At 40.8% G+C, this 27907-nt stretch overlaps 1 protein-coding gene across 4 annotated transcripts in view; it reads left to right on the top strand.

Annotated features, from left to right (window-relative positions):
- The window catches only part of MYH10 (myosin heavy chain 10), a gene marked incomplete at both ends in the record, with an annotated part of 98215 nt that overhangs the window by 24937 nt on the left and 45371 nt on the right, over positions 1 to 27907 (top strand). For 2 of the 4 annotated variants that reach the window (XM_080356573.1, XM_080356572.1), the window contains 4 exons: positions 4723 to 4750; positions 15955 to 16057; positions 21192 to 21221; positions 24956 to 25048. In XM_080356573.1, the coding sequence (XP_080212699.1) occupies positions 4723 to 4750; positions 15955 to 16057; positions 21192 to 21221; positions 24956 to 25048 (254 nt within the window). The remainder of the gene's footprint in view (positions 1 to 4722; positions 4751 to 15954; positions 16058 to 21191; positions 21222 to 24955; positions 25049 to 27907) is intronic. The other 2 variants (XM_080356574.1, XM_080356575.1) reach the window with 2 other exon arrangements.

Here is a 27907-nt window from a genome sequence, read left to right as displayed (position 1 = left end):
AGGCAGGTACTCAACAAACAAACTTGTGCCTGTCAGTCTTCCTGTTACACTTGTTGGAGATGTTTGTTGCGAGTCACTTGGTAGTGTTAAGTGTTTGATGATAGTCTAGGGAGTAACTAGGCAACATTTTAAAGACAAACACAAAATATAAAGGCATACTTCATCTCTGTTACCAGATCTCTTTCCGTGCTTATCAGTCCAGAAGGATTTGGTTTAAAAAAAAAAAAAGAAAAAAAAAAAAGAAAAAAAGAAAAAAAAAAGAAAAAAGAAAAAAAAAAGACAAAAAAAGTTATTGAGCACTTGGAAATGAAGAATGGCAGATTGTCAGACTACCTGTGTACTTTCTAATGCTATGGGGCATTTATGGCTGAGTCCTGTGAATGCTCTGGCAGCAGCAATATCTGTGCTGATGGGAAGGTCTCTTTCCTCCAGGCACTGACCCACTTTTGCAAAATTTGTCAGGAATTCGATTTTTGAATGTCCTTGAATAGACTGATATTTGAGCCTGTTCACCTACAGTAGAGGGCAAATATACACGGATCTTCTGAGCCTGACACTCACAACAAACAAAGCTCTCGACCATGGAACCAGGCTTCTCTTGGTTTATGGGCTATGGCACCTGAGTATTAAATATTGTCTAAAAATAAATGAGAACCTTCCATTCTCCCTGCACCACTACCTCCGTTTAGAAAGACAACAATTTCTCCCATTTGAGAACTATCCATGTTGCTTCCTCCAGCCCAACAAATGCAGCAACTTTTTTGGTGATGCTTGCTGCAGGAATGAGCCTTGTGTTTTATCACTGCTGAATGGCTATTCCTGCTCTGGAGAAATGAAAGGAAAGATTATGTCAAAATGAATGATCTGCGAGAGTCTTGTGCTTGGCTTTTGGTAAGGACAACCCTTGATGTACCTGCAAATAAGAACCATTTCCCTCTGTGTAATTCTCTGATGCTTGATGTGTAGCAGCCCATAGTTTTGAGGTTTTTTTAACCTGAGTCAGGAAGACAGGTTAATATTTGCATACATCCTTTTTCACTGCTTTTCTAGAATTAACCTTTTTATCTTGGCACACTTATTTCAAGTTCTTAACTAAATAAAGGCTGGATGCAAAAGGGAAGATGCTTTTCGAAAGGGTGACAGGATTGTGAGACAGTCAAGGTTTGTATGAAGGTTACTGTGTTTGACAAAAACTGTAGCTGCTGTCAGAGTGATAAGAGATACATTAAATCTGATAGCAGGTAATACATCTGTGGAGATGTTTTCATAGATTTGTTATTTGTGTTAATCTCAAAAAATGACTTCCCAATTGGGCAGTTCACTGTGCAGGATGGCTCCAGCTGGCCTCTTCCATTTACTCCGAGTCAAATTGTGAGGGATAAACGCAGATCTGGGCATTTGCAATACTTAAAATATCAATATAGTAAAAGGTAATTGGAGCAAAGGAAGTGTAGAGGGTGGGCATCCATTCTATTTGGAAACTCCATGATAAAATTGCTGTGCTTGCAATGCTACTGCCTTTGAGTTTTGGTAGGAAACCTGAAGACGGATTCTTCCTTTTCTGTTTTATTGTCTTCTACAGATTTATGAATGACTATAGTGTGACTCAAGCAGAACGAAGTCCTACTCTTAAGAAAAGCTGCTTTGCTAAAATACAGCAATTCTTTTGTAGACAGACTCTATAGCTTTGAGCTACGACTTCGCAGAACCTCCTGTCTGAACCAGTTACCCAAAAAATTGTTTAATGTACATCTGGAACCTTCCCCAGAGTTAACAGGGGTTTTGTTGGGTCTAGTATGTTGGGGGGGATAAATCATTGCATGATCTGGTGAGAGAAGGGGTATTGATGTAAAATGTTTTGTATTCTGACAGTCAAAACTTGATGCATTTTGTTATATATACAGATAAGGTAAACATCAGGATCTATTCTTATGGGATTTTCAAATGAGAAAACATGGCAGTTCCACAGCCAAGCAACAGGTTTGTTTGAGGAGCTGCCAGTTGCCATCCCCAGAACATATTCTTCTGGGGAGATGAGAGCAATGTAGGTTTAAGAGGGTGTAGGGAAGAGTGGCTTTCAAAGCTGTAATTCTTCTGGTCCTTTTTATATTCTGGGAATTCTCCTTGCTCTCTTTTCAAAGCATTTGCCCTGTTCAGTGTTGTATGACTGGGTTTCCCTGATGTGGCTGCTGATTCTTGCGTCAGTGAGAATTTGAGCTGGGGCAGCGGGCGGTGAGCGCTGGCTCTGGCTGCCGCTCGAGCACTTCCAGATGCTAAATATGTGCTTGATATATCATAAGCCCATCTAATGATCAGCCACTTTTTGGGATATATATTTCTATAGGATTTATACATCTATTTTTATATATCTAAATATATATATATATATAGATAGGTTTTTTTGCTAGTGTGACTCACTAAGTGTTTCCAATGTTATAAACTGTTACAAACTGGATCAGGGAGCTGATCTGGTTGAAAATGAAATTTTGTTAGTTCCATCAGCTTTTGAACTCGCAGTATGTGCATTTTCATGGTCAGCTGCTGGTTTCAAGAGATGGGATGGGAGAACTGGGCAGAGAGAGCAGGGACATCAGTGGCAGCTCAGGTTGAATTGCCGCAGCCGGGGTCCTTCAGCCTAAGGTTTGAGTCAGCTTGTATTGCCGTTGTGCTTCCAAATTCTTCTATTCAAAAGGACATACTAGCCTATAGAAAGCTTATTTCTGAACCAGAAAATCAAATTTTGTTTTTGTTCATAAACTGTGCATAATCTTGGAACTTTGCTTTTCAAATTAGGAATATTGTAGTAGCCCTTCTCTGTGACTATTAGCCCTTCGACTGCATTTAAGACCTTGGGATGTATTTAAATCCAAGCTGTATGTCTCTAAAGTGAAGTAATAGATTCCAGTGGGACTTCTGTGTTGGTTTAAAACCAAAAGGTTGGTCTTATGACATAACTTGAATTAAGAGCTTAGCCCTCTTATTTCATCCCCTCCTACCACACACTTGTCCTCATGCTTATATTCCTCTGATTGAGTCAAATTGACTTAATGATGATCAGATCCCTCTCAGCTTCTCTTCTCCAGCTGAACAGCCCCAGCTCTCTGTTTCTTGTCACAAGAAAGATGCTCTAGACCCCTCAGCATCTTTGCAGTCACCGCTGGACTCTCTCCAGTAATTCCTTGTCCAAACACCGACTGTTCTGGTGCCTGGGTTGTTCATCAGGCAGCATAACAGGGGGAATCACAGCTCACTGCTGGATTTTGTTTTTAATTTTTTAGATGCTACCTAGCTAAGGCTGACATTCCGCTTCTACACTAATTGCTGTGCAATGGCACTAGGAAATCAGCTCATTACGCATGTAGGGCGGCTGGTTTCATGCAGTCTGCAAAACTCAGCAGAAATTTGCAACTCAGTTTAACAACATTGTTTCTAAATATGTCCAGAAATAATGTGAGATGTTGTTTACACTATTCTGCTTGCCAGAAATGGTTGTAAATGTACTGAGGTTGTATATATGGACATGGATCTGGTTGAGACCTCTTAAGCGTGTATGGAAGCTGCCGTGTGTCTGTTCCTCCTGCCAGGACTGGTGTCCCACAAGGAGCATTTGTCACACGTTGTCTGGGGTCCGTCAGTGCTCGAGGAGAAGGGCTGTATGCAGGGAGTCTGACATGTAGCGGTGAGCTTTACACTTGAATAAAATAAAGCTTGATTTTATTTATTGTACCATAATCCATTACAAATTACCAATTGGAACAGAAAAGCTGTCTGAAGCTCTGAGCTTGCAGGAGGGAATCGTATTCTTCTGGAGCTGGTGACAGACAACTGAAGTGTAAAAGCAAGATCTTTGTGATGCAGATTCATGAAAAATATGTAGAACTCATTGAAAACCCTGTCTCAAAGGGTAGAAAACACCTTTAACTAAAACGTCTTACTTGTTTGCAGGTGTATTTGAATGTTTTGATTATATAATTTTTAATATAGAGTGCATGATGTTGAAATACATCTTGTAAAGATCTTGTAATTGTGAATTACCTCGTGCAGGGTAGAACCGACCTCTGGGCTTTCTTTCCAAAGGTCAGGAGCGCAGCAGCGGGTGTCACGGAAGTGCTGAACCACCGTATTGCAGAGTTCAGCTCTGTTCACCGTATTGCAGAGTTCAGCTCTGTTCAGTATTTCCCTGAATGTCCTTTTGACAAGTCTTTAATGAATAAGCTAAATTATGGAAGCGCTTTAGGCTTGCATGTTCATTTAAAAAAAGAAAAAAAAAAAAAACCAACATAGGGAAGTGCTTGTTTGCTGGAGATGTCAGTGCTGTTTCCAAGTGTCTGGTCATTAGTGTTGTGTACTTGGAACTTTTTTGCTTGTTTAGTTTAAATAATTTGATTAATCTGGGCAAAGATGCATACAGAAGATGTTGCACCAACTTTGTCTGAAAATATGATTTAAAATATTACTGTGGGTTTCTATTAAATTTTAATAAAGTTTTAGTTTTATTATATGAAATGGCGGAGCTTTTAGGAATGTCTAAGCTGTTGTTTTGGGGGATGGGGAGTGTGAACTGAGATGTTTAAGGTATGTTATGAAACTTGCTGGAGAGTGTCCTTAGATGTGTTAACCTGAAAAGCTGAATTTTTACAATATTCATTTAAAAGAAACTATCTTGCAAATTACAGGACATTATAAATACAAACTGTAACCACATTTGTTCTTGTTTTGCAGACCGTGAGGACCAATCAATTCTCTGCACGTAAGTGAACATGTTTCATTTGAGCATTTTTGGAAATCTGTGTTTTGAAAGAGTCTTAGATATAGCTCTAGTAGTCAAAATTTGATCTTTAATCTTCACAGACAGTGGCTAATGGTTAGAGATGTAGCATGAAATGCTGTTTAATATGGCAACATATTCTTTAAACACTGTAATTCACCTTATTGAAAATTTTACGGGCATGCACCGTTTAAGAAACATAATTTAAAAATCTCAGTCAAGAGATGCTAATCAGAAACAAAAAGCTTTAAAAAGTGTCTGTATCTCAAATACTACTCGGTGTGTAGCACCTGGGGGAGATACGAATTGAAAGTTGGTCTAGAGCCCTGCTGAGCAACAGCTTCACTTTGGATCTGCTTCAAACGGGCAGACTCTGGCTAAGTTGACACTGAGGTTTCCTTTTGTGTTCTCTGTGTGTACCCAACTTTGTGCCAGCCAGAAGCATGAATTTCATTCAAAATTCCTCTGGGACCTGGGAATGCAATGGTGGGGAAGTCAGAGTATGGGTGTACAGGGTGTTTCAGAAAGACGGACCCCATTTCAAAGCAGTGTGTTTCACAATGGCAACACGTTACCATTACACAAAAATTTACAAGTGGTCTAATGAGTGATCAAGTTTTAGTAACTTGATGCACCGCCCTTTCAAATGGTAAGAGTTTGGTTCGTGGGTGGGTTGTGGTTGCAGAGATAAAGTGATTTCAAATTGGGTCCATCCTTTTGAAACACCCTGTGCTTTCAGGCATGTGACACTGCCGAGCTGATATATCCCAGACTGCTAATTGCAGTTTCAGAATGCAGTTTCTGCCAGCTCTTCCCCCCGAGCTGGTTTATCACCTTGCCACAAAATGCTGCTTTTCATCAGTTTAGTTCTGTGGGTCTGCACTCCTTGGGCTCAGGAGCACTGGTGTGGAGTTTGAACAGACTGGAGGGGTCGTGTCCCTGGTGGTAGCAACCTTGGGTGTTGGGCTGGTTTGTCGGTGGGGTGAAACAATAACTTGGCTCCATTCTGAAACTGCAGTTAGCAGTCTGGGATATAATTGAACTTATCCAATAGTCTGAGGGGGAGAGGGAGGATACAGTAGCTTGTGTGGCTCTGCGTGGGCTGTGCGATCCCTTGGCGGTGCTGTGTGCTGGCGCATTGAGGCCATAGCTCGTGAGGATCCTGAAATAGCTCCATGGGTAGATTAATTGCTGGAAAGAGACCTGGGTTCAGTTTCCTTCTTGACATGAAGAAATCTGAATCTTCATCTGCTTCTTACAAAAGTGCCTTAACTCTGACTTTACACAAGACTGAAGGACAATCCTTTCAAGCCACGCTTTTTTGAACTATAGATAATCTGAACACAAGATATCTGGGGTCTAGGGACACAGAAGCAAACTCAGTTCTGTAGTGAAGATAAAAGTTCATCTGGTTAACACAGGCTTGTCTAGGTCTGTGGTCCCAGCTCTTAGTGTGACTTCTGTTTTGTGTGATGACTACTTCATGTGCAATGTGCAAAACAGCCCTCAAAGCAGGGATGGAATCCCAGAGAGAAAATAAATGCTTTGTTCTTGTCTGTTTGTGGATGCTTCGACAGTATGTGCTTGCCTCAAGCGAATTTTTATTGAAGTAGCTTCATGTTTTGTGCCTATGCATGAACCTTGCACTTCTTTCCATGGTCAGCCAAGACCACAAAGGTTGGAATGGCAGTGCTGCAGGATTTAGTGAACGCCTGATCTGTTCATTTGCAAATTGGAAAGCTTTTAAGCTCTCTTGCCTTCAATTTTACTACCTCACCTGTAAGGTTACTGTAAGCTTTTGATCCTGCTGAACTGAATAGGCAATGGAACCCTGTTTTATACCCGGTATGGCATGCTTCAGCATGAAAGATCTGCATCTTGTGACAGGTTTAGCCACATCGTGGCTGGGCAGTTGATGAGCGGCTTGCTGCACATCCATGTGCAGAGGCAAACTTCCTCCCAGATGGTGAGGTGGGGATGGACACACTTCCCTACAGTCAGACCTCAGGAGAATCAGCCATATCCAGCACTGAGTCTGGAGCTGCTGGGATGTGCTCTGAGTGCAGTCCTGATGTTAGGACCCTCAGAGATGGCCCTGATGACATCTCTTCTGTTGGACATGTAAAATGTTTCATGACAAATCTACTTCTCCAGGGAAAAAATTCAGAAGCTGGTGTGAAGAAGCAGTGAACACCACATCTTCAAAGGATTTTAATGCTATCCTGGAATCATATCACAAAACTAAGTATTGAAGCTATTAGTACCATGACATTGGACAAGTTTTACTACCTTTAATTCAGTGCCTTGGTTGTACCGGTGTTAAACACTGCACTTCACCCAAGCGTGGCAGACTCTTGATAAAGCTGAGGTTCTGAACAATAGATTCCAGCTCTGTTGGCCATCTTGCTGCTTTAACTTCTGTTTCTTACTGAAGTACTTACACAGCAGCATAAGGAGAAACAAGGTTGAAAAGGTTCAATGTCACTGAACATGATTTACTTGGAAATACAAATTTCCTCAGTAATGTGAACAGATCTGTGGCCTCAGAATTATGAAGGACAAGGCATTTCCTCTCCAAACTGGAGGTACAGGACCAAAGACCTTCCAGTCTAGGTCTTACCTTTTGGGAATATAAAGATGCATGATGAGATAGATGCCAGAACCCAAGGTGTTTCTGTTGTCTTGAAGTTAAACACCAAAGTTGCCCATAGCCTGGAGATCTTACTAATCTTGTGTATCCATCGGCACCATTTTAGGTGCTGACTATAAAAAGGGCAGTTGGGGTTACCAGACTGTTGTTCAGGTTAATAAACACTTTTCTCTTAAGACAGGTTTATCCAGACTGCTTTTCAGCTCTGTGTCCAGTTCAGAAGTGCCATCAAATCCACTTGTATTGCCTTCCATGTATCTTTTGAACAGAGAGACTGTAAAGACAGCTACCTCTGCAGCACTGTCCCCAATGTGGGTGTCATAGCAGAGCTGTATTTTGTTAGGCTTGCTTGATAAACTTGGTACTTGATATGTGGCTTAATCCCCTTCATGAATGGGACAAGGCCATGGCAAACACCTATGTGTAACAGGCCAAGAGGATGTCTCATGTTTTGATCAAGGGTGGGTAGTGTCCAGGACTTTATTGCCTTGCTGGTTATGTGGTGAAAAGGTAAACTGTGTGTGTTTCCCTTCCATGCCACTGGCTTTACAGGTCTTGGGCTAAGGCAGGAATAAGTAAGGTGGTAGGAGTGTGTCTTAACTGCACTGGAGGTGATTTCAGAAACTCCCATGGCAGTTCATCAGAGGCTTGAGACATCTTCTCATCCCAGGCTTGTCATCTTGGGACACTGATCATCCAATTGACCCTGATCTTTAGTAGAGGTGAAAGTCCTCAGAAACCTTTTTTCTGTTCTTCAGTAAGAGTAGTTCAAGCCAGCTAGTGAGAAAGAAAACATCCCTTGCCTGGTGCACTGAGATGAGTGGACAGCTGTGGTGTGCCGGTCATTCCTGCCTAGACCGTAATTGTCTTTCTGTACATCCTGGAGATAAGTCTCTCCCATTGGTGATGAAGTTTCATCTGTTTAACATGGTCACCTGTCTCTCCCTACCTCTAGTTGATCAAGTTTTCTGGGGGCCAGGTCAGCTCTCAAGCGATAGTATTTGAACAGCACCTTACCAGGTCTCTGAATCCAGCTGCCTTTTCTTCCGGCCATCCCGGACTGCTGCTCTCCAGAGCATTCTGAAGTGTAAGATTGGTGGTGTTTCAAGCCTTTGGGTTTGGTTTCAGTTTTCCCTCTTCAAACACTGTCTGTGCACTTGTGCCAGAGGACTTCCTTCATTTGGTTCTAACTTAATGATGTCCAGTCTATAAATCCTTACCTTGGAAAACCTTTAAACTCCAATTTTTTATTTCCTCAACTGCAAGATGACCTTAAGCTTTTGTTCCTCCTGGACTCAACAGATAGCCAATCCTGATTTATACCTGTCACACATGGGTATTTTTATCCTAGGCATGAAAGTGTGCAACTTAATTCTGGGGTTAAGGCTGTTTCATTGTTTTAACATGTCCAAATCTGTAGGAAATACTAACCTGGTTCCTTGGAAGGACTGCGCTTACCTTCATGCAGTCATTCCAGTACATAGCTGTGGCCAGATGCATCATGAAACTGCAAAGGTGTTACTTAATGTGTTTTCTAACATTGTTAAACCACTGTTGTAGCTACATTAATGAATGTTTTATTTCAGATATTTTGTAGACACTTGCAGGTTTGCTCACGCTTTGCCTCAGGACTAGCAGTGCCTGATGACCCAGGTTGGTTCAGCATTTGGTAGACACTGGTCATTGTTTGCCTGGCAGGACAGGCTGCAGACAGTGTATTATACCTGTCAAGAGAAGATGCACGCAGGTGGGACTTCTTGAGGAATACAGTTTGCTGAGAATAATCTTATTTTTTTTTTTCCCCTCAAAGAGAATCGTGCCGAAGAATAACCTGTATTCCACTGCAGATATAGGCATAATGATACATCTTACTATTTCGAAGGCAGTGAGATGACGTGGAGGTTTTCTGTCTCAAACACGACCTGCTGCCATTCCATGAGGAGTTTGGGGCCTGACATGCCCTAAAGATGAGGAGTTTTGCATAAACTAGTGATCTTAAAGTTGGTAATATTTTTCTCAAAGTCAGACTTCGTGCCAGGAGGGGGAAAAACACAAACAACCCAAAACGGTTGCTGTGTTTTCTGACTGCTTGTCTCAGCTTAACATCTCGTCCTTCACCTGACCTGGCGGCTGGTTCTTCAGGAGGGTTTGACTGAGATTTCCAGCTGATGTGGCTGCCGTTCAATTCTCCAATCTAGACTCAATAACACAGGTGACCTCCTGCTCTTGCTGCAGAAATAAGAGTTCTCTCAGGACGTAAAATGCAGATTCTTACTCTCATTTTGGTACCTTCTGTTCTGATCGCTTTTTCCACTCTGTCTTTTAAGGAACTCAATATAGACAATTGCTGAGGAGACTTGACCACAGGGCTTTATTCTGACTTAGTGGTGTGTAATTTTATGCATATTTATGCACTGACTTCCTTTTGTCTGGTCGTTATTTGTTCCACTGTGTTCCACACCCCCACCACCTTTCCCCCAACCGTGTCCATTCTTGTAAACTTGTTAGTATTTGAGTCCCAGGGACACAGTTGGTAGGAGAAACTTTGTGCTGAAATTACTTCTCATAGAGAGGCTTTTCTCAAAGTGAACCAAAAGTAATTTTCCCGTGTCTGAAAAGACTTCCTGCTCCGTGATGTGTCCCTGATTTCCTCAGGTAGCAGTGATGTGATTTCTTATGTGTCTTTTGGCCTTTCACCCAAATGTGTGCACAGGCACATGCACCTGCAGTTCCTGAATCCATTGGATAACTTATCAGACATAGGTGAAACCAGATTATTGCCGGGTTAATGATGATGCGTGAGGAGCTGAATGAACAGTAATGACAATTTCTTTTTAGCTTTGAAGTCAGGTAGTTTAATTTCAGGGTGCTAACCACTGACAAGTCGCTAGTGAGGTTACTGGAGCTCTCCATCACTTTGTAGTTTGGTTCGTCAAACTTTCAAAAAAAAGCAAACAAGCAACCCTCAAAACCAGTAATTCTTTGGGAAGTTACACTCAACTAATGTCTATCTAATGACTCCCCCTTGGTTGGGGTGCAAATGATAACTCGTTTAGAATTTTCTCTCTGTAAATTCTTAGTTTGCTGAAACAAAAGGAAAATACATGTAGTTTCAGCAACTTCTTGTTCCTGCTTGAAGTACATTCTTGGTCTGTATTAGCCCAGCAGCCATATGAAATCAGTTACAGAAAAGTGGTGCGAACTTCGCGATGTGCACATACCTCACCGGACATTTTTTCATTTCTGTAAGATGTGAAGCTGTAATTAGCAGCTTTGTGGGGCTTCTTTTTTTTTTTAGTTTGAGAAGCTGCAGCTGCTGATGTTTTGCTAAGTGTTGGTATTTCTCTGTGATTATTGCTGCCTGTTACTGTTCCATGGCATTCAGGCTGCTGGAGCCAGGGGACCAAGATGAAGAAATTTCTGCTGTGGTATATGAGGAATCTGAGAAATATCCCAACCTTGCCCGGCTTTGTTGTCTTTAGCTGCAAGGCAACATGTGTAAAGTCAAATATGAAAATGTGCTGCACTGCACTTTATTTTAAGCTAGAGACTGGGCTTGATGAACTGTCACTTAGCAGATGCTTGCAGCCGTATAAGGATATCTAATCTGAATTGCCTTCAGTAGGAGGCAGGGGGGATGGAGGGAATAGAGGCTGCTTATTAAAGGACAACAGCAGCAAATACCAGGCATTTTTGTATACAACCTCTGGCTGTAATCCAGCTGGAAACATTCCCTAGACAACTGGTGTGGAGATGATGGGAAGCATCCAGGGAGAACTGCAGGAGCTGTAAAGCAGCCTTGTAAATAGTCAAGCCAATTAGTGACTCTCCTGCACTCATCCGAAGTATTGGTTATACCTCTTTGTTTCAGAAATTTAGTCAAGTGATTAAGACACCCTTTTAATTACAGGTTTTTACTGTAATTATCTGTTAATTTGTAGCTGGCAGAAGATCTGCTCAGTTGTGTCTGAGAATAAGTGTTTCTTCTGTTCTTTGCAACTGCTGTTGTGAGAAGGACAACAGACCATTGTCAGGGCTCTTACTTACACAGTTACTTTCTCCTGTGAACAATCTAAGTGCATACTTCATGGGGTTTTGCCTTATGTGAGTGGCTGCTTTGTGTGAGCCGAGGCGTTGCTGGCCACCGGACCTGTGGGGTTGGGATCCCCGTGTCTGAAATTGGGTGCCAAGGTGCTGGGACTGCTTCTCCTTTCTGCTTCCAGGTTAACTTCTCATACCAGAGCTTGTTGCTTGTCAGGAATGACAGAAGCAGATGAAACTCCTAGAGCACAGGAAAAGTGTGATCTGGGCTCTCAGCATGGAAAATACCGGCCTGTTTGGTTCATTTTTCAGAAACTGAAATCACAGAGATGATCTGTAGTGGGATAGATGACACTAACTGCATCTGACCATCCTAATGCGTTCCAGATGCTTATCTTCACAAATACTGTTAGCTTGCAGTGGAGACTTTGTGTGCAAGTAGCAAGATGAAGAAAAGTCTGTCTTTGAATTTCAGAGCATGTGGGTTTTTTTTTTTGTCTGTCTTACATGACTCACAACACTACACTTGGTACATCCCACGTGGCCTCTGATCTGCTGGTGAAGCTGCTGGCTCACTGGGTGCTGCAAGAAGGGTGCCAGCCCTTGCACTGGCACCTCAGTAAGCAACTTTAATTTAACTTTCTGAAAGTCTGGAAACTCATCTGCAGATTCGGGCAGGGGTGGTGGTGTTGCCTTGTCCTGACGTACCACGTAGTGTGACTATCACAGAAAGATGTGTAGATGCTTCAAACCTGCTGGACGATAAGCAAAGCGACTGTTTCCCTCCTATTTTTCTTTAGAACCGGTCTTTCCCACAGAGGAGTTTGACTTGTTTGTAGAACAGTAATTGCCATTACACATGGGCTATGTGGGAAGAGCACAGTGATCTCCTGCAAGTCAGAAGACCGGCTTCCATTCCTGGTTGTTGCCCATTTACTTTGTGGCCTCTGAGTCATCTCTGTTTGTCTTGCCCATTTTCTAGATGGCAATCTACTCAGCAGAGAAAATGCCTCTTCTGTACAAGAATTGGGCTCAAGTTGCTGAGGGGGGGAGAAACTGCAGCTGATTGGGAAGTCAGTCACTAATTTTTGCTAACCAAATTGTAGCTGAGATCAGTTTCCCTAAAGTGTGCTTTCCTTTATTGGAAATGACACTCTAGTTTTACATGCAATGTGTTTCAAACCCTGTAAAAATTTTAAGTGCTTGTGCCAGCTAAACTTCTCCAATTTTAAATGTGCTTGAAGCTGCTTTGAAGCAGCAGCTTTGCTGCTCTAGAGAAAGGGCTTTAACTCTAGATACTGCCTAAATTTACCAGCAACTGTCAGATTTTCTTTGACCTGTCTGTGTAACATAGTTTGTAAGGGAGATATCTTCCCGTTAATTGATGGAATAACCTTATACATCCAACTTGAAGCTATTGCTGAAGATTATTTGCTTCCTTGGGTGCCCTGATATAGCCCATGGCTTGAGTTAATACAGCATTTCACTTCAGCCTCGTAAGGTTTTCTGTCTACTAGTAGTGGAAATGAGACTGAAATAAATGAGGTGGAATTATGACCCTACTGAAGTCATTAGGAAAGCTGCTGTTGACTGAAGTAAGGCTGGGATCTCAGCCAAGAGTTTGAGTTGTTTAATTTATGGTAACATATTAATTGTATTAAAAAAGGGATTTGAAGAATCTAATCTTTAGCTTTGCGATACCATCTCCATTCCATAAGCATTGTACACAGTGTTACTAAAAGTTTACCTTTTTTGGGTAGGTTGATAGAGGTAGATTTTGATCTATTTTTGTAATTTGTGTGTTTGCACTCCTGGGAAAGAACTCAAGTACACAGATGTCATTATTTCTATAAATGAAAAAGACTTTACCCTACATCTTCTAATTCTTTTAGAGCCTATGGCAGCAGAGCTATCTAACACTGGATCCCGCAGGAAATATTTGGCATTCTTGTAAGCTCCAGGGAGGGGAGAACTGGGATGATAACATCCATTAGTGTTGCTTTTGAATGAGGACTTGCATGAAAGACTTTCTCTAAATAAAACCACACACTATTAGATTTAAAGGCTTTTTAGCAAAAGGAATGTATTGCAAGCTTTTGAGCTCCCTGCACTGTATGGAGCTTTACTGGTGTGTGTGCCAGAAAACCTCGCTGATGGTCAGAGCCTGTGAGAGCCCTGCGCTGCCCTGCTAGGAAGGCGACATCTGGACTGGATTTATTGGGCTATTTTCACTGACTGTTTCAGAGTAGATTTTACTCCTTTAAAATTGTATAAACTTTGTTTCTGTAATTTGGCAGGAAAGATTATTTATCTTGTTTTAAAGGCAGAGCTAATGTGTTCGCAAGCTCTGATGACAATAAGAACAAATTGTATTGCTTTAAAATGTAAATGTATATTTTGCTCTATGTATTTTCTTCTCTTACCTGTTGGAATAGTTTAGCATTAAGCATATTTTAATATACATTTAGACACAGATGAGACTGCTTTTATTATTGCTTACATGAGTTATGTTAATGTAAACACTGCAATAAAAGAGAAACTAGAAATAAAGACCAGGACGTATAAATTGACATCCAAGGTCTTTTTTTTCTCCTCATCAGTCTTCACATTTGTCTTGTATGTGGTGACTCTGGACCACGTAGAAATTGCTTTTTTCATGGAGTCAAAGTGTATTATTCCTGTTGTAGCGGTCCCAAAGTACAGTTTCTGTGCATATTGATGGGATCTTGGCAAAAAAGAACCCCAGTTATCCATTAGCTAATTCTCAGAGTAACCTTCTTCATACCTAGCTCTTCAGGTTATGCTGTCCCAGTTTTTTCTGCAATGTACACAGCTAACAGAGTCAACGTTTTGAGTAATTGAGGCCAGTGGTTTCTGGTCTTTCTTATTCTGTATTGTTTCCCAATGATGTTTGTCTTCTTGTGAGAGAAAAATGGGACAATAATGGGTTTAGTCAGGTTGATGTAGTTGCTTCTGAGAAGCAGGTACTGTTCTGGGGAGAAAATGCATTTACTGCTGTCTCCTATCAAGAGGTTGCCCAGTGCACTTGTCCTGGGGGTTTCCATAATGTAAGAGGATTTGAAAGCAAGAAGAAATTAATTTTATTTTTTTTTTTAAGAGACCGTTCTCTTTGAAGATTTGGGGCAATATCCCTCCTGCATATGCAAAGTTAAAATCTGAAGTGCTGTATTGTCTCATTTTTGCAGATGTTAAGTGTGGTGTGGGGATAGCAGTGCTTCTAAGCTGCATATCTGACCACGTGCAGGTCTGAAGGTACTAAATACCCAAGTAAATGAAGCCTGGATACCAGACTGGGGTGTGCAGCGTGGTGCAGGAAGAGATTTCTGAAGGCTGCAAAAGAACATGCTTAAATTCTGCCCCTCCTGATAAATTAATGTTTCCATTATAAGTATCCCAGCTGAGAAATATTCAAGGGCACGAAATGCGTGCTGGTCGTTCTTACAAAGTAGTTGGCTTCCAGACTTTAATTTCTGAAGAACCGTTGGATGATAGAAGTACGTTCACTTTTTCCATGCAAATCCCCATTGTAAAATCCTTTTTAGCTCCGTACACGTCCAAGTCGCTAGTGCCAGTCACTGCTGTGCTTGAAATGGGATCTTTCTCCAGTACTTCACTGCTCCGGAATCATTGCCAGGTTAGACCTGGTAATAATCTCTTTGTGTGGATTTATCCAAAGACCAGACCTTGGGTTTTTGATTTGTTTTTTAAAATAGAGCTGTATTAACATAATCTGTGATTGCTGTGATGTGAACTTGGTCACATTTCCTGCCCAGAATATCCCATATGTAAACTTTGCACTAAATTGTGTCCAAAAATGTTTTGCTTTAAATCTGCCTCTGTCTTAAAACTGAAATGTGTATTTGCTATCTTTATTGATCTGTGTTCTGTACTGCTCTGCACTCATCAGTTCATTTCTTAATGAATTCATTTAGCCCTGCAGCCATAAATACATTGTTAAACTAGCTAAGAGCCTGAGCACTACAAAGAATCTGATTCTCTAAAATGTATTTTACTTTCAAACTGGCTTCTAAAGATACTGAATATTTCTTTCAACTTGGTAATTCTCATAACCTGCTTCTGTAATATAAAATATACTACAATGATGCTAATTATAAAAGTGTGTGAGTATATATGACTAAATATATATATATATGTCTGTCTGCACTCTGAAGAGTTCTGTCTGTGGCCCAGTGGTCAAGGCAGAGAACAAGTCTGGTTCTTGTTTCTGAAAATAACAAAGGAATTGAGGCATATAGTCAAAAACATTATATCAACATCTTAATGCATCTTTAGGATGAAGAAAGTGTTTTAAAGAAATACCTCGTAGTTCCCTGCATCTGTGCTTTTGGTTTTAGATGCTTGGGTCTGTTGCATAGTCAAAGTCATGAGTGGAATGAAATGAGGTTGCTATAAACGAAGAATTGAGAAGTTGTTGAAAATGAATTTTGAGGAAAATGTCTGAAATGTTTTGCAGAGGTGAATCTGGTGCCGGGAAGACTGAAAACACCAAGAAGGTTATTCAATACCTTGCTCATGTTGCTTCCTCCCATAAAGGAAGAAAGGACCATAATATTCCTGTAAGTTGGGATATTTTCTCAGTTTGATGCTCTTTTTGAAAACTACAGTCTTTGCATTAAAAAAAACACAACTTTTTTATTTAAGATAATCAGTAATGTAATCCACATAACTTTGTCTCAACCATTATTTTCTCTTTAGTAGTGGCTGAAATGAGCAGTTACATCAACATTTCCAGTTAATTTAGCTGTTTAACTTCCATTGTGAAATTAAAGGCTTTATGCAAGCATTGGAACTAGACACAGCATCAAAGCCTTCTGGTGCAGTAAAACCCAGTTTTTGAAAAAATTTAACTAACCTGGGCAATTCTTAGTGAATGTAGTTCCCACTAGATGCAGTTTTTATAACTATAATTGTGAGTGAGCTTTCTGTTCTTTCATAAAACTGACTTGTAGATGGGAAAAATCATCAGGCTTAGAAACTGCTGTGGAGCCGTTATATTTAGAAGATGTTATTACATTATGAACAAGAGCGTATGCATTCTTATGTCAGAGAATCCTGAGTATTTTGGTAACTTGTCACTGTCTCTGATTGATGTGGAATTTTCTTCAGGTTTACTGCCAGACTTCAAAATTTGCACTGAATTTTTAGCAATACTTTGCTTTAAAAAAATTAGGAATGGTTTTGAATGGTGTTGCTATGAGCACTTGGATGTCTTTGCAGTGAAGTATTAATTCCAATTGCTACAAGCAAGCAGCTTGCACCTACTTTTTTCTGGTACTACCTCAGGTATCTCTGCTGGTTGGAAGCTTCCAAATTATCATCTGACTTGGCGGCAACAATTTCTTTAATTTCTAGTGTATGACTCTTAATGTTAAGACATTCTTGAATGGGTCACACTCGTATAGAAAAACGGAGATGACTTTAATCTGTGAAGGATTTGAAGTGGGAGAGAAAGCGAGATTGCTCTGCAGATAGATTTAGAGATATCGAAGTGTACGGGGAAACGTGAATCTTTGCTCTGATTGAGAGTGAACAGCATGACCCTGTGAGTTGATGCTTCAACTGTTGCGCAAGGAAAATATAAGTTTAGTCTTTCTAAGTATTTAGTGTGCAGTCGGATTGTGCTGCAGGCTGTGTCCACATCTGTTACAAACGGCAGAAGTTTCTTACAATTGGAGTATCAGGTGGATGTTCATGGTGCAGTCGTGCATGGGGAGAATACTCATCAGAATTGGTTTTCTGTACAGGTTTTGATGGCTTTTGGCTTTTGACCTCTGTGCAGCCTTGAACAAAACGGGGCATTTTTTCACTTTCTACAGGAGTAAAGTTGCCTTCAGCTTTTTGAGGGAGAAGGAAATGATGCAGAGGGAATTGTGCAGGGTTTGTACCGAGCACTTCTGAATAGACTATGGACAACTTGGAACAGCTCAGGCTGAAGGACCCTTCTGGAAGCCTCTGGTCCAGCCTCCTTTCAAAATGCACCTTCCTTGTAAAGCTGAGTTTTGAAAATCTTGAAGGATGGTGGTTATGCAGCTTCTCTGCAAACCTGTTCCAGTGCTTAACCATTTAAATGGCCTGTTTTTAAATGGCCCTATTTTTGATTGTTTAAAAAGTACTGTATGTTTGTCTGGCCTGTTCTCATGCTGTGCTTCCACCCGTGCCTCTGCCAAAAGAAGTTCCCATTTTTTGGGCTGCTTTGTCGTAACAATTCCCGTGGCCACTCGCAGACTGATGCAGCCTCAGACTGCTGGTTTTAAAGCCCATCTGGCTTTAAACAAAACAAGTTTCCTCTGCATAACTGGTGTGAAGCAAAGGCTCAGAAATGAAAGGGGAAACATGATGTGGGAAATGTCAGTGAAAGGAAGGATGAGATGCCCTTTTTAGTGCAGTGTTGGCGAATTCCATTTGAATCACTGGTTGAACTGCGATTTAATTCACTCCTTACCTGTGTGATCAAATGGGTCGGTCGTGTTCATCTCAAGAGAGTTTAGAAAACAATTGTTGTATCAACTGCTTTATGACCCATCAGTAACTGTTATGGTGAAGACTGGAAAAGTTTTTATTATTCGTAAAACATAGTTCAAGCACAGTAAAAAGAATAGGGTGCTGTCCTAAATAACAGTTTGATACTTCAGTCGTGAACTTCATTCAGTGCAGTGCCATAGTAAGCACTGAATTAAGCATATGCTTATGAAAAATGCAGAATGTTTGTGTAACCAAAACAGTTTTGAAAATACAAATGAGTCTGCCTTGTGCTGGAACAATTGATTTTTATTTAACTATTGCAAACCAAGAATGTCTAACCTACACACATAGCATTCCACAGCTAGTGTCAGAATTGAATTTGTGTGTTCAGCCCTAATGTGTTCATTAGAAAATTGTGGAGAGCTGGCAGTGATCCACAGTCCTCATCTGTACAGCCTCTGCATTATCCTGTGCACAGAGAAGATGCTAAATAGGCTTGTTAAACAGACTACTAGTCATGGATTTATTTTTATCTATCCTGTTACAAATAATTGTCAGTGGCATGCGTATTACTGAGACTATTCTGAATGCTGCATGGATTTTTTTTTTATTCTTTTTTCCCAATGAAGCAATTTGTTTGCTGATGAATTAATTGTTTTCCCAACATCGTTCTGAAGTCTGCGGTTAACTTGGTTTTACCTAACAGAGTGCTGTAAAACTATTGCAAACAAAATGTCACCTCAGAGAGGGCTCCTGTGGGCAGTGGAGTCACTGGAAGCACAGAGGGTGGAATTCCAGCGCTGAGCAGCCCCACTACCAGCTTTTCCTGACGCGCACAGACGCGCGTGCGCACACACAGACGCGCGTGTGTGTGGGGGGGGTATATATATATACACATATATACCCTGTTTCCCCGAAAATTAGACAGGGATAGTATTATTTTTTGCTCCAAAATATGCTTACTTTTTTATACGTATAGCTGCCTGGACGCTATTTAAATTGACTGTTTTATGAACTGTAACTAGGGCTTATTTTTTGAGTAGGGCTTATATTTCAAGCGTCCTCAAAAATCTTGAAAAGTCATGTTAGGGCTTATTTTTGGGGTAGGTCTTATTTCAGGGAAACAGGGTAGGTATATACCATACTGGTATCTGTTGGTCTAGTCGGTGATTGTTGCGGGGAAGCTTCTTTCACCTTTGTTCTCACCGATTCTTTTGCTGGCTCAGGAGCTGTGGGGAAAATGATTTTTAGAATAAAAGGAGAGGAAGAGAACAAGGATGGGGAGCTGGTGAGCGGGAGAGGAGGCTGATGTGTCTAGAGAGGCTTTGTCAGATTAAGCAAGGAGGGTAGGGAGGAAAAGGAGATTTCTAAACTTCTGAGCTTTATGGCTTATCACTCCCATATGTGTTGGGATGGGAAAGAGAAAAGAATGGAATTGTGTTGTTAAGGTATGCATTAAAGTGGCTTTAATATGGATAAACAGTGAGGCTTAATTCTGACTCTTGGTTCTGCTTTAGTTTACAAACCTGGTGGTTTTGGATGGGGAGGTCAGTGTAGAATATAGAAATAATTTATTAAAAAACATTGCGTACCTGGCTTTCCAAAAGAAAAGTCACTGAACTGCCCAGGGCCTGTGGTGAACATGCCTGTTCTGCAGGCTGCATGGGGCCTCTGGGCACCCCTGGGCATGGGCAGATATGTGGACTCGGCACCTCGTGGTAGTGTATGAAGTAGTCAGGTTCTATAAATATCTGCATCCATCCCTGGGTGTCACCATTTCCAGTCACCCTGGTCCAATGTACCTCTGGTTCTGGAATTCCACTTGTGTTCATGTCCCCTTTCCCCACTCACATCCAGCTTGCATGGGGGTGCTCATTTAAGCTTGAGAAATAATTGCTGGTACTTTCTGCTTTCAGTGGCTGCATTTGCCTTTGTAGCCGAAATGCTAAATTGTTTAATTTGTTTTATTAATTTCAAAAGGAATGTAATTGGTTGTGAAGTGCAGGCTCTTGGGCAGGCTCAGACTGCCGGTCTTAGTGCAGGTTCCCAGGTGAGCGTTACCTGCCCTCACCTGAACACAGACAAGTTCAATGTGTCTGATTGTGCTCAGGTCTGTATGGCGTGGACAGAAATGAGCACCCCGAGGGAGCAGTTCATTAATTCAGCAAATTAACCGTCTCCGGGGTGTACCTGTCCTTCTCTAGTGAGGCAGAAGCAGGAGCAGTTTGATACTGAAACACCCCAATTTTTTTAGATGGCCAAGTTGTTTTCTGAGCAGCTTTGCAAAATTCACATCACTGAGCTGAATAAACCAAACCTTTGCCGGCTTGCTTTACAGACCTCTGACAAAAATCTGTTATTCCGCACTAAAACAAGACCAGCTGTTAAAAATAATAGACATAAACAGAGGAAGTGTGCGTCTGGCTTGGTATGAAAATATCCTGCTATGTGTCTTTCACCACAATATTTTCCCCCTAGGCTCTCTGATGTGAAGCTCAAAATGATTAAACTTTCAGACCGAACCAAGGAAATGAAAATGGAGTAGAAAATTTCTGCAGAAACTGTTCAAACGTGAATTTTGAGGGTTTTTAAAATTTTTCTTCATCACTTCCACATTCCATTTGCCCTTCTTCCTGGCAAAATTCGATGGCCTTCCAGTTTCTTCTTGCTTCTTCTCATGTGGAGGGTCATTCTGGAAAGAAAGAAACAAAGCTTGTCTCGATTGTAGGTTTGTGTTTCTTAAATTCTTGAAGTACAGTGCAAAACCAAAACCTCAGACTCCTTAATTATTGCTTTTGCCTTGGTTCTTTTATAACCTTTTTGGTTTTTGAAGAGTAACAATGATCTTATCCAGATAAGGCCACCTTGCAGTGACTAAGTCTGTAGAGAAAGGTATTTGGTGTTGCAGGTGTATTTTTTGTTCTTGTTTGGCAAAACTGTAGAAAGCAATGAATACCTAATTAAATTATTGCCCTCCTTCCTTGCTGCTCAAGGTCCATCTGTCATTTTGTGTTTTATTTGAAATTATCCCTTTGCATAAACACAGGGTTTGGTATTTTGCGCATGCATTGACAAGCGAATAACTTCTTTTCTAAAATTAATGTAAAGATTTTCTATGAAATGAGTATATAGTTAAACTAAACCTACTGACATGACTAATTTGGGATGTACCATGCAGCTGGAATTCCTGCTTGCTAACATCTGCATTTGTTTGTTTGCAATGAACAGCCCGAATCACCTAAACCCGTGAAACACCAGGCAAGTGTTTTTCTTTATGCTTTTAAAGTTAGTAGGCGAAATTATATATATTCTTCTATATTCTGTCAATTTGTATTTCTAACATGTGGGAAATCTTGTTGATGTATACAGCAAATGGTCAACTTTGTAGATGAGCACAGAGAGGGCAAGTTCCTTGGCACTGCAGAGCACTTCAGGGTGGTAGGGGAAGGGATTTATAAAGGCTGCAAAAGAATGTGCTTGAATTTCCCTGCTCCTGGTAAATTAACGTTTCCATTTTAAGTACCTTAGCTGAGAAATATTCAAGCACGCAAAACATGTACTTGTCGTTCTTACAAGGTTCGCCCTCTGTCCAGCTGGGGTTCTCCACCCTGCAGAACACCTTTTTGATATTAAACAAAGCACTAAATAAAAGATAGAGGTAATAGAAGCAACAGAATTCTTTTTTATTAACATACTGTTTTGTCTGAATATTTTTATAACCTCTCAAGTAACCTGATAAAGACTTTGATCTCCAGGTAAAAGGCTTGGTGTAACCAACAAACCGTCTGCTGAGATTGAGTGTTTCCCCTGACTTTCTAGGATAAGTGGTGTGGGCGATGTGGTTCTGTTCGGCGATGCTGCCTGAATTAGTGTTTGAGGTTCAGCTGCCCTTGTTCCCCTGCTGGCCGGGGCTGCTGTGCAGGTGGCACTGCCTGTGTCGCTCCCTGAGCCCTCGCGCAGCAGCGGCCTGGCCGTCCTGCACATGCAGAGCAGGGTTAGGCAAGGATTGACTTGAGGCTAAGACTGTGCTTAGCGATATCCTGCATAAAATGTGCTAGCAGCTGGTTAAATGTGCCACTCTCTAGCCTGAGATGGTAAGTGATGCCTTTTTGTCATGGGCACAAGCTTTTAAATAAAGAAAAAGCTTCACACCAGCTCCGTGTGGCGTATCCAGGGCCTGGTAGCTGAAGAAGCGATCATGAGTTAGTTTAGCTGGTTGTATTTTTTTCCTTTTTTTTTTTTTTAAAAAGCTGACTGTAATGCAACTTAAACTGTAGTGAAAAAGAAAATAATAAAAGAAATTTTAAGTTAGCTCTGGTATACTGGAAGCAAAAAGAAATCCCATGGACAGCTGTGATCCCATTGCTGGTGTGTGGTAACTTGTTAAACTTCTGTAACCCAGTCATGTGTCTGAGCCCATGATCTTATTTTCAGAAGTTACAGACATTCTTAGTATTTAACCTAATCCTCCCTCCTTGCAAACCTCAGTCAATTTTAAGGGTTTTTTTACTAAAATATTTCTGTTCCAAAAATAGATGGAGCAGTGTTTAGTTTAACCCTCCTTTTGCTTAGATTTAGCATGTCAGGGTTGAACAAACCATTTGTGGGCAAATGTTTTAAATGTATCAGCAGAAACATGCTAATCCAGAAGTGTTGATATTGCGTAAACCATAATCATTAACATTTCTGTCCCAATGTCACCTTGAACTCCAGAGCGGATCCCTGTTGTGTGTGAGTAGCGCGTGGTCTCCCCGCCTCACCCCGATGAGCCAACTCACAGATGCTGGTTTTTCTGAAACTGAGACAATAACCTGTCCTTATCTCGGTGTTGCCCTGCATGAAATGTTGTATGACTTCACTTTTCCAATGCTGCAATACTGCTTTTTCCAAGTTCTGTTTAGATGCCTCCATAGAGATGTGCCCACAGGACAAATTTACACTCTTTACAAAGCACTGAACACTTCTAAAAAAGAGAATTGGGGTTTGTCTGTAAAGCAGTCCATCTAGAAATGAAAACTCAAATCAGAATGCATTTACCGTAGTGCTAGGAGGTTTTGCTGTTTCTCAGTGATGGCTACAACAAATCTACTCTCGAGTGCAAACCACAGGCTGGCCAGGCTGCGATCTCTGTCTGTTCTGATGGTTTTCACCCACATCCGAGGACCCAACTGAATATTTTCTGCAAACCCTCAGATGACTGTAAAAATGAGCTGCTAAGAACTCTTAACATTCAGCTGGCGAATGAGTAAAATTATTTTACAATGCATTGCAGAAGTTCCTCTGCATGAAGCGCAATTAATGTTTTAATTTTAAGTGCAATTAAGCACTTTACCACACGGACGCTGCATTTCCACGCCAAGGGTCTCATGGGGCACAGTGACCTTCTGCGGAGATGAGTTTTGAAGTCAGTGTGCTTTCTTTTCCAGAACAGCTAGAATTTGCACTGTAAGCTGTGACGCGCTTGCCACGTTTTCTGTACGTGACGTGGTTTATTTCAAGCCATATACAGCATGTTCTTATTTTTACCCCGAGTCTCAACAGGAGCTGAACAGCGCAGCTGGGAGAGGGGAGCTTTCACACTGTCTGCTGCCTTTACATAGGAAACTTTTAGAATATAAATCACATGTGCATATAGTGGTTAAAACAGGGATCTATTTTTTTTCCAATTGTGAATTTTTCTTGCAATTTTAAAAGTGCTCCTGAGAACTGCGATGTTGGCAGACATATGGTCCATAGACACTGCGGCCCAAGAAGTGTTTAGTGTGCTCTGGGCTAAGACTTACACATTTATTTCTTCTTTAGTTACTTCAGAAAATATGTAGTCCCAAAGGGAATATCTTTGGAAGTAAGCAAGTTTTGAGCAGATAACTTAAGGTCACATTAAAGTACAAGCAGCCATTAGTTTTCAGAAGGACTGGAAATATATTTCAATATACAAATAAAAGCCTCTTTCAGGTGTTAACTAGTAAATTTTAAAAATTCCTATGTAAGACCTGACCTCATCTGGAAGCCTTAAGAGATTTACATTTCCCATTCTTTGATGCTCAGTCTAGGGTCTTTATTCATCTATGCTATAAATAATTGGAAAAAGCAGGTTTATGAACACAAACATCAGTTTTTGAGACTACATTCCAGACAGTTTCACCGTTTTTTACCCCATCCCTCAGAGCAGGCACACCGTACTGTGTTCCCTGCACGCGGATGTGCCTCCTGGGCTCATGGAAGCAGCACAGACTTTTTTTTGCCACCAGACCTCCTCATGGACAACAATTCTAAAAGCTGTTGTGCGATTTCCTTAAGATAAGTACTTTGATTTCTACATCTATTGGCTTGAACTTAAAGGAAGAATTTTTATTTTTTTATTTTTTTAATTTATTTTATTTTATTTTATTTTTTTATTATTTTATTTTATTTTTAATGCATTAAACATACTGAGCAATGTTGGTGGAATGGAGCAATTTGGAAATGCTCTTTGTCTTTGTTGCTCGGTTCCCTTTGCTGATTCTCGGGTACAGCCAGGTTGTACTGATAACAATATCTGGCTGATTGAAAATTACTGTTCCAGTGATTTACAAGTAAGTAGCTATAATGTAAAATCACTAAATGGCAAGTATAAGAATAACCTTGTTTTAAGATCTTAAAGCAGTTAAATCAGTTTTTCCTCTTTAGCGTTTCAAGTCTGTGCCTAATTTCATTAGCCCTTTTTTCTTTTCCATGTTCAATGAATTGCAACATCTGTTAAGTCCTATTCAGTCACTACTCTGTTTGTGTATGTGTGTTTTAAAAAATTAAAAAATCAAAGCACTTTCTCTGCTGGATGAAGGACACTGTCAGTGGATTTAGAAGTGAGAACTGATAACCCCCTGGTGAAGGTAGTGCCACTGCCACAGCCTGGGTAAAATAACTGTCAGGAAGAAGCAGAATATAGGAACCCTGAACCTCCTGTGCACTGTGCTCATGTCTGTTTATTTTTCTGTTTGTGTGGTTTTTAGGGGGAGCTGGAGCGTCAGCTTCTTCAGGCAAATCCCATTCTGGAATCCTTTGGGAATGCAAAGACAGTGAAAAATGACAACTCGTCCCGCTTTGTGAGTTACTCCTTTTCTCTTTCAAGTCTGCACCTCTAGCTTACTGTTTATGGAGAAATTCCCTTTTTAGGAATCTATTTATTAGTATCAGAAGCTTGCTTTGTTTGCTCCACAAATTCAGGTTCTACAATGTTTTCTGCACTGTGTTGGACTCACTGCGGATGCGTTCTCACTGGCTCTGGGCAAAATCTGTCACTGTACCCAGTTTCCAACCTCAACCACCCTTGAATTGCCAGTAGTGTTCACAGTATAACAAATATAACTGTGCTGTGCAGCTGAACTGGGACTTAAGGGCGCAAATTGATGCTGAACCACTATAAAGCACGAGGGAGCATTAATATGGAATTTGGCTGAATATGTCGCCTTTCTGTCAGTAGCAGTGATTGGTTTATCAATTGGTTTTTTATCAATTTTTTTAAATAGCATAAAACTTGCATTTAAAAACCTCTCTGCCTTACTGAAGGAAAGCCAAAAAGACAGTAGGACTTATTCAAGGTGTTGGGCACCCTTGTCACTGGTTGATGTTTCTGTTGGGTTGGTGCCTTGTTTCACATGCTGTTCCGGGGCAGATAACCACTTGATGTGTTGCATTGTCTTAAAAATAGTGGCAGAACTCAGGGTGAGCAGCTAATTACCACTTCTTAAAACTTCCTTCTCTTTGGAGGAAGAAAAAAAGCCTTTCCTGCTTCAGGGGAAAGATGCTTTTACTACAACTTGAAAACTGTATAGGAGGCATTAAATTTTTTTTTCTTGCAAGAACAAAACTGGAATTTACAGAACAAATGAAAGATTTCTTGGCTGCCTTGACATTTCAACAGTTGCTTGAACTTATAATCTATGAACTCGGCTCCAGTGATAAGGACTCTGGAAAACTGTATAACTAAATCCCTTAAATAGCCTTTTCAATCAAGAAGGGAGAGCAGAGTATTGTAGAAATTCAACTTCGGTAATTTTATAGCCACATTATTTACAAAATTGTTTGATGCATATGTATGTTTTGTATAGGATTTATGGTACCAACAGATTTCACTGCGCAATAATTCTTCTTTGTTACCCATCCTGAATCAATCAGAGATTGTACTAATTTAATGAGGATACATTTTTGCAAAAAGATGTTAGCATCTGGTTTGTATTACACTGAAGTCTGCATTGCTGTTGTGAACATAATCGCTTAGATGGCTCCAGCTCTATTTTTATAAAGGAGCAAGTATAATGCACTCCAGATGGTGTCATCTCATGCAGAAAAAAAAAATGATCTTTAGCAACAACCATTTAAAAACCTGACTTAAAAATATATATCCTCCCCCGAAGTGAGAAGTGCTGTTGTTCAGCCCATACAAGGCTGACAGTCGTTGGTGCACCCCACAGAGATACAGCCTGTTCCTTGCTCACCGATAGGACCAGACAGGACTGAAATAAGACTAGTTAGTGCCAAATCAATTGGGTTTTGTCTCCCAAAAGCTGTTCTCTTGCGTTTCAGGAAATAAAGTCTCTAGTTTGTAGTGGGCTTGTTGGGTTCATGCTGCAGGACTAAATGCTTCCTTCTAATGTGATTTTACAAAGCCATGTACTTAGTTCTATAATGAGAGTGTAAACAGAATTCATTTGTTAGATGAACACCACTACAGGCTCTAATTGATCGATTAAAGATTTCACAACAAGATTTGCAAGTGCTAGTTAAAGGTTGTATTAATATTTTGCTTTTGAGAAGATGAGCTAGCAAAGTGGTCTCTGCAGTGTAGATTTCTTTGAAGCATGGGGTGTGTGGGATGCTCATTTAATCACTGCATTGCCTCTCAGTTTTTATTCATGGAACTGGTAACTTGATGGCAGAAATTAGATAAGTTTTAAGGGTGAAACAGAGATAAGTGGTTCTGAATTAGATCAGAAAAAGCCATTGTCTAGACCTTTTGTGGTGCCTCGTGTTTGTTTTCACATGTAACAAGGCAAATTCAAACTGTGTCATTCTAAGAAGGATCTGTGATGCCCATTCTCGGTAAAAAGTTGTCAGCTGCCAATCTTGCCATGCCAGTGCTGACACATGTGTGTTATGGCTAGTTTATGGGCTGGATTTTAGTAAAATATCAGTTCATTCTTTGTGACAGTTATAAACCCAGCTGTTTGGAATTACTACTGAGCAAAAAGTATAAATGCATCAGTTATGGGCTGGGCTTATTCTGTTTCTTCATACTCAGAAATCTGAGCTCAAGTGCTGGTCCCTTATGGGGCATCTTGAACACAAACCTTGTTCCTTGGCTCAGTCATTGTAGTGCCACTGGCTTTCCAACCCAACTGCAGATTAAGCAGGAGAGTTCAACCGTTGATGCTAATTTAAAATATTCCACCAGTTTTCTTAAAACTTAGAGAAATCACTTTGAGTTGAAGATAATCTCATTGTTCTCTACAACTACCTGAGAGGAGGTTGTAGCATAGAGAGTGTTGGTCTCTTCTCCCAAGTAGCAAGTGACAGGATGAGAGGAAATGGCCTCAAGTTGCTCCAGGGGAGGTTGTGGTTGGATCTTAGGAACAATTTCTTCCCCAAAGGGCTGTGGGGCATTGGAACAGGCTGCCCAGGGCAGTGCTGGAGTCACCGTCCCTGGAGGGTTGTACAGATGGAGATGAGGTTCTCAGGACATGGGGCAGTGCCAGGGGTGGGTTATGGTTGGACTTGATGATCTGGAGGGTCTCTTCCAACCCAAATGATTCTATGTCAAACCACAGTCACAGAGCAGTTGGTTTGCTCTGGGACTATGTCAAGATCAGGCTGGTAGTTGGGTTAGACCTTTCTCTGGATTCACTGGTGTGGCTGGGGGGGAAACCTGATAGGTCTTGTGCACATAGATCTTTTTGACATGAATA

The sequence above is a fragment of the Nesoenas mayeri genome (genome assembly GCF_963082525.1).
Source record: "Nesoenas mayeri genome assembly, chromosome: 19".
NCBI classification, from domain to species: Eukaryota; Metazoa; Chordata; class Aves; order Columbiformes; family Columbidae; genus Nesoenas; species Nesoenas mayeri.
This window is presented reverse-complemented; position numbering and strand designations above follow the sequence as displayed.